Source organism: Siphateles boraxobius, unplaced genomic scaffold, assembly GCF_051911475.1.
Source record: "Siphateles boraxobius isolate OS27281-9 unplaced genomic scaffold, OSU_SipBor_1 5, whole genome shotgun sequence".
Lineage (NCBI taxonomy): Eukaryota > Metazoa > Chordata > Actinopteri > Cypriniformes > Leuciscidae > Siphateles > Siphateles boraxobius.
Window position 1 is genome coordinate 17675590 of NW_027509141.1, and position 12325 is coordinate 17687914.

Consider the following 12325-nt stretch of genomic DNA (forward strand, 5'->3'; position numbering starts at 1 on the left):
TGGTTATGTGTAAAGTGTGTCAGTTTACTGTTATTTTGGTTTAAAAAAGATTCTAACGGGCACTAAATCCTTAATCTTGTTTACTTTTACATCCTCACTTAAAATGTTCATAAATGGTTTAATAAAACTTTATAGAGGTGCTATTTATTGCTATTTGTAAGAGTTTTGATTTGATTCTTTGAAACCAGTTCAGAGAAATGAATCCAGCTTACAGGCTCTAAAATATTTTTTGTTATAGTCTAAAATGGATATGCTATTAAAACATGTCTGAATTCTTTTATGCCAAACAAGGAAATGGAAGGATCACAAAACTAATCTGATTCTGTGGTCTTTAGGAAATTCAATGGCCATAAAACGCATATAAAATCTTTGCAATATTCACAGCATTATTTTTTATTGCCAGCAGAATCATTGAGAATATATTGTGAATTTTTAATATATCACCCAGCCCCTACTTTACTGGATTTTGATGAGCTAAAGTCACAGTAAGACCATCATTTCACACCGTAATAGCACATTATTGATGAAGATCACATTCTGGAGCCTGGAAATTCAAATATGTGCGTCCACAAGAGCGGCTCCTCATACAAGAATCCATTTCATGTTTCAAATGAACTAATTTCTCCGTAGCCACTTGTTATGGTCCCATCAATGTATAGAATGAACTCCTGCCCTATATTGATTCCCACTGAATATTGTTTCACTTGGAAAGATGAGATCTGAAAGCTGTTAAATGTGTTGTGAATGTTGTCTTGTGTTTGCAAACGAACAAAATGTCAGTGACAATGTACAGCCAGCTGGTCATTATTAGAAAATAAACTCTGAAAGGGTCTCGTATCATCCTGAAGATTCATACCGCCCAGCCTTAGTTCTAGGTCCACATCCCTGACCTCACATTTTTGTGAGTATTTGTTTATCTCTCTCAGATTGTCAGAATGCCTTTGCCCTGGTGGTACGTCCTCCTACAGAACAGGAGAACCTGTTATTCAGTTTCAAGTTGACGGCCGAGGACACCCTCAAATCCGCCTGGCTCAAAACTCTATGTCGACAAGTGGCCAACACGATTTGCCGAGCTGATGCGGTAAGTGAACACACACACATAGAAACATGGCCACTTCCTCCTCCAATCATCCCCCTCAGGCCTGGAACAGAACTCAATTATTTATTTTATTAGCTCTGCTTTCTTTTATTGTGGCTATAAATTAGGAGGTTTGTGTGGGCCTTTTGGTGTTGGCTAATCCTATTAGATGCTCCTGTGTGGTTAAACTGGGAGGCAGATTAATGTAATTAAGAGTGGAATTGTACTTGAACTTTACACTTCAGACAGAGACGTCTTTATCTTCATGCTGCAGAAACGCAGGTCCCGCCCAGGCCATCCAGCACGGCACATGTAATTGGTGCAGGCAGACAGATGCATGTATTTCCCTTTATAATTAAACAACCAGACCAAACCCTGCGGCTAAGTGCATTTTGGCCTGGCCTGCAGTTCCCCCATCGACCATGAGGTGGTGATCTATCCACACGTCACCCACGTTAAATGCGTCCTCATTCACTCTCTGCTCCTCTGAATATCAAGAAGCCCCAGCTGTTTGGAAAGCTAAACAGTGATGCTTCTCTTTGCATTTTGACAGGCCAGCAGTATCGCTGTGTATTTATTAAATTTTCCATGTCTTAAACAGGAAGATCTCATTCAGAGCACTGATCCTGACTCCGTCCAACTGAGCACAAAGGACATGGACAGCACGCTCAGCCGAGCATCCAGGGCCATCAAAAAGACCTCAAAGAAGGTAGAGCGAGGAAGCTGAAACTATTGAAAACAATTCCATGACACGCATGCAAATTTGGTCTCGCTGTCAATGTTCTGAATGCTTTCTTGAGAACGATATCATAAAATAACTATTCATAACTCAGTGCCTTGTAGAAAACGAATAGGCTAATTGTGCATTTTTGTGTGTTTAGGTCACAAGAGCGTTTTCTTTCACTAAAACCCCCAAGCGTGTGCTTCAGAGGGCATTATTGGCCAATGGTACCCCAGATGAGAGGAGTCCTGGCCCAGATGGGGATCACATGGGCCGAATGTCCAGCAGCTCCACACTGGCTGTGAGTCCCCACACACACTTTCTTTCTTTTTCTTCTCACAAATCCACTGGTCTAACATAAGAATAAAAGACGGCGCACACCCGGTCGATTGATGCAGCATAATACAAAGCACTCACATTTAAGACCTATTCACACAATCCTCTTACTAATGTTAGAAAAACATGCACAACAACATGATGCATCTATAGTATGTGCTCCTTCAAGGCTAATTCACTCGAAGAATAAAGCTTGTCAGCCCTGGTGCCTATTCAAGGAACATGAACAAGATTTATTTTTCATCTGTATGTTTCTGGTAGTGCAGAGCAGAGTGGGCATTTTCAATTCCCTTTTCATAGAAATTTCAAGCTGTTGTTCTGAATATCAGTACGGCTGTGATTTGACGGAAGGAACTCAGCAGGTTTTTTTTTTGTTACCGCTTACTAAACTACACTATTACTAATAATCTAAATATTTGCAGCTCTGTGATTTTAATGTATGCATTTTATAAATTAGCACATTTTGCTTAAATTAGGGGAAAAAATACGACAATTGGTACTGATCTTTGACTGGTATCACTAGTATTTACTACTGAAATAAAAGTGTAATGGGCATAGTATGAATATATATATATATATACTATGTATATATATATATTCAACTAATTTCCCTTGTCATATCACCACGTTTGTGGTTTAATTATCTTCACTTAAACTACCGTTCAAAAGTTTGGTCAGTAAGATTTATTTTTCTAAGGTAGGGTAGGCAATTCCGGAGAGGCTAGGAGTAGCAAGTTAGCTTTGAAAGCATGATATCCCGCCCTCCCTTCACAGCGCTCTCTAAAGCCACACCTCCTTCAAAACACATGAGTAAGAGCAGAATCTGCAAAGTGTCACAAGATGATAGACGGTGTTAAATTAATTACTATGCTATGTAATACTATGTATTATTGTAAAGTTATGTGCTTTGAGACATGAACAACTTATAGAGCTCTTACTTGTACCACCTGACTGCTGCAGATTAATTTCGTCATTGCTAGTGTTGAAATGGAAAGTAAAAATCTGGTTCTGTGAATGTGAACCGCTCCGGGTAGAAGGTCACAGATCTCCATCTCGTAATTACGGTTACGACATGATGTGAACGCAGCACAAGTTCATTGTTTTGGTTCAGGAGGAACTGGCTGCTTTTTATTTTTGGCGCAGTCTTATTTTTTTATGGTGGCTGTCTGTCTACAACTCTGCGTAGCCTTACGGAACGCGCTGATGACGTGTGATGTCTGCGCGAAGCAGGTATGGAAATATAATACTTGCCATTTAGTCGTATCACACTTGGTGCAAACAGGCATTTACATAAATTGATATTTTTATTTAATCTCATTTTTCACAGTTAAACCTTTACAGTATGACTTGCCAATTCAGTTGGATTGAATTTCCCTCTTAGAGGATTTACTTGTTGCTTTGGTCATTCACTCCTGTTTTTCCTTTCCTTCAGCATAAGGCAGGGCTCCGGACTGTGCCATTTTTTTTTTTTACCGGTGTGACTAAAATTTATTAGAGGTCGCACTGGTGCCACCACAACGTTGCCCAACTGATAAGAGCTGCCATTTCTATTGCATATGGGAAAAACTTAAAACGGCAAACGAAACGAAAGCAGAACAAAACCACACTTCTCGTTTGAGCTGCGTAGCGTGGACCGTTTATCAGTTTGGACCAATATTAGACATCTGCTCTCGATCATGCGACACCGTAACTACACCGTGCTGGGAAACCCAGTGACAAAGCATTTGAATTCGGTGCAGTGTTAATAACATCGCTGCGAGATCTAGTGGAAAGTATTCAAATTCGGCCCAGTATTCTGTTATAAAGTTATAGAAGGCTTTTCAGTCGACGAATCACCAACATTCACCATGCATTTAATGCAGCAACCTTAACTGTAGACATCCCACTCTGCAAAAACTCATTTCAGGGAGGTAGCATCAACCCCTCCAACCTCCACCCACCCAATATTACTACACAATATAATGTGTCTACATTATAATGTATTATAATCTGTGAGTTTCATCTTAACAGGTAGTAGTACTTTTAATAGTCGTAAAACGCATTACTCGGGTCGTTCGCTTGTATAAAATTTGTAGCAGTCAGGGAGCCGCTACCATTACGTGGGAGACTCACAGACCTTGAGGTAGAGGTGGGATGTCTACAACTGTAACCATGGTATTGTGGGAGAAATTGTCAAGTGTTTTTACATTATTCATTTCAGGGTTCACACAACCTTTTAAAAATGAAATTCAAGCACTTTTTACAAGGGCTTTCAAGTGCGTCACACTTTTTCCAGCTCTTCAAAGCTCTTAATATTATTCAATTTACTTAACGTGATGACCAAAAATAAAGAGGTACATTTTTGCCTATGAAAACCAGGTTTTATTAACCAGGTTACTGTTATTGCTGCATCTTAGCTCAAGCTCAGTGCTTTACGGTCAAATGTGCTTTTCCAAGAAATTAACATGTAATATTATTAGTTATTTTCTGATTAAATTACCTTTTATGATTAAAAATCCCCCCTGCGCTACCAGATCAGGTGTTGGTGCCACCATCTATAGAACTTAGTGGCACCAGTGCTACTGCTCTCAAATGCGTCTCGTTTCTTGAAATGGGATATTTTTACCTTTTTCATTAAGGTGATTCATGCACTGCTAAATATTTGAGAAATCCCTGCGTTCGTAACGAGATCGCGTTCAAATTTTTCACTTCCTCTTTCAATTTTAAAGTGAGTGATTGTGAAGCCATGCGATGCAGGGACGGAGCCAGATGAGGTTAATGCGCTCTCTCTCTCTCTCTCTCTCTCCATCTCCCTCTTCCCTCCGTCTGAGTGTAGATGTCTCGTTCAGCCTCTACGTTCAGTCTGACCGGCTCTATTAAAAGCGCAGTGGTTCAGCGGTCAAACTCTCTGGACCATGCTCCGCGGCCTAGAGTCCCACTGTGTGTCCGCACTCCGTGCAGTCCAGAGAGAGCTCCCGAGACCCAGCTCAGGCCATCCGTCCTGTCCCTCCCAGCGGCTCAGCCCTTAGCTCAGTGCAGGGAGCTGCTGGTGCCCCCCGAACCGCAGCGCAGGTCCCCGCGGCTGGAGACCCACCTTTAGGACTCTTAAATGTGAGCACAGCAGTTCTGCCTCTTTGACTCACTGTGACTTACTAACTCCTACTGTATCTGGGGACGGTGTCAACACTTACTCACTTGCACACAGTGGGCTATGGTAGCACTCATTTATTATAGATGATCAGAGGATATGTTCAGAGGGATCACTTAAAAACAAAAATTGTCATTTACTTACCCTCACCCTGTATGACTGAGTTTAAGTAACTTATTGTGATGGTTAGAAATGTACTGGCCACTTTTTTTCCATAATGAGTAAATGGGAGTCCAGATTGGCAGCAAATGACAAATAAAGCTCCATAACTGTAACTTAACTGAAATTGACCATTGTTAACTTGTCCTAATCTCTGAAGTAGCTCTCATCTCATTTGCACATCTGCATATTCAAACTTTTAACGTTATGATTTACGAATATGCATCACGTGATCAATAATTGGCCATCATATTGATGTCATGTCTTCAAAGTTGACACGTTGCATTACTTTAAGTATTACTTGTATACTATGTTAGTCTTTATTAACATTTTGAATTGGCTTTTTATATTTTCAGTTTAATTAATAAATCAATAAATCGTTAATAAATTGTTTTAAATTAATAATAAATAATTTATCTAATTTGTATTTTTTATTACTTTTTAATATATATTATTATATTGTTTCTTATTCATTTTAGTACTTTTTAAATTTAGTACTTTTTAAATTTAATTTTTATTTAAATTTTTATTTCCAAAGCATTAGTTCTAAATTAAGTCATTTCCTTTCTGCTTCATTTTTAAATGAATGAAAACTATTTTTAATAGTTTTAACTAATAACAGCCCTGGGATTTGGACAGCAAAGGACAAAAATTCAAAAAAGACAGATTCCAGTCGGTTTCAGACTGAAATGCATCATATTAATCATATGAAACCCTTTTATAATAATAATTTAAAAAAACCTTTATTTTTTTGGAGCTTGACAATCCAGGTCCCCATCCACTTTTTATTGCTTAGTAAATAACCTAGAAATTCTGTTCAAACATTTTTTGTGTTCTGAAAAATAAAAGAACAGAAATATCCTTATTTTTGGTGAAATATCCCTTTAACACAGACCTCAGATCATTTATGATGGGTAAAATATGAGACCAGCTGACACATGCTTTTATAGTTCCATGATTCTGAGTATAATGGCGGTTCTTCTATAAAGACGTAACTGTTACTGTGGCATTCGATTTAAAAAATGTTTTTTTTTTTTATATAAATCTCATATTTTTACTGTGAGACTGTTACGAGATCACATTGGCATGATCTATGGGCGTGAAAGCTGTAAAGCGGCCGATGACTGTGATTTAATCTCCTCCTATTTCTAATTTAAACCCATAAAGCATCATCTGTATACTGGAGTGTGTGTGCATGTTTCGTTTAGCACACAAGGCAATTCATTAAATGTTTTTTTCCTCTCATTGCCATCGGCCACCTTTTATTGATCCTGAGGCCTCCAACGGCAGTGCAAGGCCACCTTTATTCTTATTAAGCAATGCTAAGTAATAGGATTATTTTGTGTGCATGTGTGAAAGCAGCCTGGTGCTTGTTACATCGGTGGGCTTATTAAGAGTAAAGCAAAATAAATTGGGTTTGTGGTTTGCTAACCTCCTTTTCACCCTCACATCTGTTTAAAAAAATATATATATTATCCACTGCATGTAGGTTATTCCTTCGGGTAACACAGTTGGTTCTGATGGGTGAACACTTAACTAGGGTCAACTGTGTGCATTCTTACCTCAGCGAGCTTGTAAAGCCGATATCATTAACACGGATTTCTCCCCTCGCCTCTTCTAACCCCTCTTGAATAAACTTCTACAAAAACCTGTGAACCTCTGGCTTCTGCTAGAACACTTAAAAAAGGTACTGGCTTTTGGTTAAAAGACAGAATCTCAACATTATTTAATGTTTAGTTCCTAGCCTCAATCCATGAAGATGAGCTGTAGTTCTGTTAGGATTCTGTAGGGATGGGCGGTGTGATGGTGAATATACCGTGAACTGTTAATCACAATACAATTACAAATAAAAATATTCTTTGACAAAGTTTTGATCATGAAAACTAGATGACAATTAAACTGTTAATTTAATGTATACTATTGATGAAAATCGAAGTACCTTAATGCAGAAACTTAAATATATATATATATATATATATATATATTTAAGTTTCTGCATTAAGGTTCCCTCTCTATTGTATATATATATAAGTACCTTAATGCAAAAACTTATATATATATATATATATATAAGTTTTTGCATTAAGGTACTTATATATATATATATATATATATATATATACAATAGAGAGGGGAAAGAAAGACCTCACTTGCATATTTTTATACTTTAATTGTTATACTTTTTTTTAATGGATAATTCATCCAAAAATGAAAATTGTCATCTACTCACCTTCAAGTCATCCCAAACCCGTAAGATTTTCCTTCATCTTCAGAACACAAATGATATGAGATATTTCTGTCCCTCCGTTGACAGCTACACCACTACCAATTCGAAGATTCAAAAAGTTCAAACTGCTGCGTAACACGAGAATTATCCTGAAATTCAATTTGTTTATCATTTAAAGCAATTGTCTCTTCAGAAAATTGCTCAATTCATATGGAGTAGTTTTACGATCTCTTCATGAACTTTTTGAAACGTCAAAGTGGTAGTTGCGTAAACTGTCAATGGAGTGACAGAAATGTCTCATTTCATCAAAGATCTTCATTTGTGTTCCAAAGATGAACGAAAGCCTTACGGGTTTGGAATGACATGAGTAATTAATGGCAATTTTCATCTTTGGGTGAACTGTCCTTTTAACATTTCGCCTGTTATAATTAAACGTTTATTCAATCAAACACATGTTTGATGCTAATTTAGCCAGATTACACTGAATGACAAAATATTAACTATAACTTGATTCAAGCACATTTAATCATCAAAAGGCAATACTAAAAAACAAAGTAACACTGAAGCTGTGTAACTGTGGAAATGTCACCACTTTGCAGTGCAACATCCCACCTTCATACAGAACTTCAGTTAATGTGCAAATTCAATTAATCTAGTTTAATTCTCATTCAAAGCTACTTTTCTAATTCCGATTGTCGCTCATCTAATCCAAATTTAGGGTCAAATTTATGTTAACTGTTTTGAGTCTTGTTTTTTAACTTGTGTTACATAATGTGGTATCATTATTGCCAGACTTAAACATTTAGTTTGCATCAGTTTAAAAAAAATTATAATAATCAAATTAAATGAAAATTATTTATAAAAATGTGTCTTTGGTTTGTGAATGATTTGATTAACTGGATTATCCAATAGCACATGGGTATTTATTGTATAAACTATTTTAAAGTGCCCCTATTATGCTTTTTTGAATATTACTTTTCATGTTGTGTGTAATATAGCTGTTTGTGCCTGTAAAAGATCTATAAAGTTTTAAAGATTAAAGTGCACATAAGATAGTTATTGTCTCCTAAAAGAAAGAACTGCAGAAACGAGTCATCAGTAATTCCAGTCTCCCTTCCTGTTAAAACATATGTAACAATATAAAAAATTCCATAATGCCAGCCATTGGTCTTTATTGTCTGCCCACGAACAACGTCCACTTTAACCCGCCCTCAAACACTGTAGCTCTAGCTGAGGCATGGAGTTTGGTTTGTATTGTCGACATATCAAGAATGTGCTGTTTTCAGCACTGCAAATCCACTTTGCATGCAAATCCAAACGATAAGGACGTTTGTGCTGGAATTGATACGGGAAAAACTGACGCCTTTGTTTGTATCATGTTGTATCAATTGCTAAGGAAGCCTGCGGAGTTTAAATTCAGATGTGGGCTCTTTTAGCTGTAGACCAATCACAACAGACTGGGCCATCTGACCAATCAGAGCAGAGTGGGCTCTCGGTAAGGAGGGGTTTATAGAGACTGACTCTTCGAACGAATTATTTTCAGACTCTGAGAAACTAGGTGATGGGCAATTTATATTATTAGAAATTTTAAGTGACCTCGAATGCATGCAAAACTACTGTAGGAAACCTCCAAAACAAAATGGCATAATAAAGGCACTTTTAAATATATCATAGTAAAAAAATGATACAATTTTCTCACTGTGTGAGTGATTTTATAAAACCACACTGTCATACCGCCCACTCCTAGTCTCCAGTATGAATAGTTTGTAAAAAGTGCCCTAAGAGCATTACAGCTCAACCAGCACTCAAACCCTGCATTGAATCTTTAACAAGGTCTTCTGGGTATGGAAATGCACCAAAGGTTAACACATCCACCACGTCCAATTCAGCACTCTTGGGTCTTAAACTAATTACAGACTGGAATGGAAATAACCCAGTTTTACCCTAAAACTATCCTTTCATCGCTTTATTCAATTTTTTTGTTTTCTTTTTCCAGGCTGTTCATTCCCCATCCATGATCAACCTCTCCTCTGCCTTTGAGAGGAAGTATCACACCTTCAGCAGATCCACAACTCACCTGATCTGAACGTTGCGTTCTGCACTCTACAGTATTGAAATGAATTCCACACTACAGTACCATGTCCGCCCGAAGCCCCCGAAGCCCCCCCCCCCCCCCCCCCCCAGCAAATGAAGGAATGGCTCGTGTTGATGGCGATGTCTGGGCACATTTAATTAACGTAGGGACATTTATAACTGTCGTGTTCTGATTTTATTAGAGTAGAGTTTTCACACAATTATTAACCACTGCAAGTATTTCATGTTTTATTTCTTAATCTAAACTAATCTAGTTTTCAGCTTTTATAAAGCTATAGACATCTAGCCATTGCATTTTCAGTGGAAATGCACTGAGCTACCACAGTAATGTCTGGTTTAAAATGCAGCATTGTACTTTTCGAAGTGATTTTTTTTTTATTGTTGATTCAGGGGTATTGGTTTCTAAAAGTCAAAAGAGAGTTGTTGTGGTCAGCCTGCCATATTTATTCTCCGGAATCACTTCTAAAAATGTTTATGTAAATCCTCCTTTCTGTCTTTATTTATGTGTAAATATTGTATTTGTCCTCATGTGATTGTCATTCTAATTACAGTTTGTCTCTACCTTTTTGTAGTCTCTGCACTTGCATCAAAACCAGCATGAGTTCATGTGTAAAGCAAAATTCACTTTAGTCTGTAAAAGGGATTCATATAATGTCCTTGCCTACTGCAGATTTGTTTGGAGTGGGTTGGTTTTATGTTATTGGTTTGACTACTTTTGAAGGTGACTTCGTTTATTCTTTATCAATAAAAGAAGCATAAAGCCTTCATTGTGTTTGTGTCTGTTTGAAACCCGTTATTTTTTTTATGAAGGAATCTGTTTGAAATGGGCTGTTCTATTAGATCTCATCTATCTTGCACTGTAAACTAAAGCATAGTTTCATTCAGTAGGAATCTCCTTCCAGGACGAAGATCCTTTTTTTAAATATTCACATGTAAAACTGATATTACGCTTCGTTAACTACATCTTGGCATTTTTGAATACATATTTTCTTGCAGGGTTTCACACAGCTCATATTATGGTAGAACAGAGGGGTGTCCAACCCTGTTCTTGGAGGGCAACCATCTTGCAGTAGTTTAGCTCCAATCCTAATGAAGTTCACCTGAAAAAGCTAACTAAAGTCTTCAGGAAAATAAATGACATTGTTTGATTGATTAGGGATGGAGCTAAACCCTGCAGGACAGTGGACCTCAAGGGTAGAGTTTCCCATTTCAAAAATTCCTTTCAATATGTTTTACTTAACTGCAGATGTTATAAAAAGTGACATGAAATCATTTTTTGCTGATCTTTCACCAGTCTTGCCTGTTTAAAGGTTAAAGCCCAAGTTTATTTTCTACATGCATGGCATTGAAAACAGACTTTTGACAAATAGAAACTAGAACAATTTTCAATAAAAAAAAGCATGTACTCGTTTAAACTGCAGTTGTGTGATTATCTTAACCCCTTCATCCTTGCCATTGTCACCTCTGGCTTGCTTAGTTGGGGACACTTAATATTCAACAATATTATTGATCTGACTGCACTGACACTATCTGATGAGAACTGAGCAGGGGTACTTTCAACTATGCTAACAACTGTGCTAGGGGTACTAACAACTATGATCGCAATTTCCATTGAACTCTATTGGTAACGACAGACGTTGCGACCATGGTTGGCTTTGGGAAACGCATCCCTGGGTGATGACATTACTGTTTTCTGCAGAACTGCTTTTTACCCGAATTGGAACTAATTTAATAATTGATGATCTTTACAATGAAACTGAATCAACACTGAACTCACTTCAGCTGAACAATGACTTCATTGAATCATTATCTTCCTGTTGTCACTGTTAATCTGCTTTGAAACAATCTGTATTTTATAAATCGCCATAAAAATAAAGGTGACTTGACTTGTCGCCATCTCCAGTAGTTCTATACATTCAATTTATAATTCACCCAAAAATGCATTTTCTCTCATCATGTCCTCATTTACTCTCTCTAATGTCGATCCAAATCCCTATGACTCTTTTGAACGATTGTTACCAGAAAAATAGTCGAGGCTTGGATCACAGTCAACAGAAATGATAGTTTAAAATATTGGATCCATTCCCAGATTGAATGAGGGCCATTGTGGATGATGTGTGTCACATCTGAATGTCTCTTCGCTCTTTAGACGTGTCGTTTGACTCGTTGGAAGGTGAACAGAAGGTTCACAATCATAACTGATGCAGCCAAACAGCTGTTCGACAGAAGAAGCCGATGGCATCACTTGCAGATTTATTTATGGGCTTGTAAAGAAACACATGAAGACCGATATGGACCATTGAGTCTGTTTTCAAAAGCATCAAATAGGCTAATTATTATGCAGTGCACCTTTAGTGTACCGTTGACACTTTGTCAACCCCTCAAACAATAGATTTGGAGGCTTAAGTGTCCAGTCTAAGCAGATCCGGTGTAGAATTCCAGGGTGCTCATTATTGCACCAGGAGGCCTTTGCCTGATATTTGTGCTGATTTTTCCTCCTTCAAAAGACAATCCGGGTTTTTCATCGTATCAACGCATTTGCGCGCAGTGTGGCACTATACAGCCAGCCTTTGTTTCACCTAA

At 37.6% G+C, this 12325-nt stretch overlaps 1 protein-coding gene across 8 annotated transcripts in view; it reads left to right on the forward strand.

Annotated features, from left to right (window-relative positions):
• Positions 1-10507, forward strand: part of ect2 (epithelial cell transforming 2) — a 39512-nt gene extending 29005 nt beyond the window's left edge. For 4 of the 8 annotated variants that reach the window (XM_077203034.1, XM_077203030.1, XM_077203033.1 and 1 more), the window contains 4 exons: positions 927-1081; positions 1680-1787; positions 1960-2100; positions 9645-10507. In XM_077203034.1, coding sequence (XP_077059149.1) covers positions 927-1081; positions 1680-1787; positions 1960-2100; positions 9645-9734 — 494 coding nt within the window. In that variant the 3' untranslated portion in view covers positions 9735-10507. Of the gene's footprint in view, positions 1-926; positions 1082-1679; positions 1788-1959; positions 2101-4950; positions 5226-9644 lie in introns of all 8 variants that reach the window. The other 4 variants (XM_077203027.1, XM_077203029.1, XM_077203031.1 and 1 more) reach the window with 2 other exon arrangements.
• The last annotated feature ends 1818 nt before the right edge of the window (positions 10508-12325 follow it).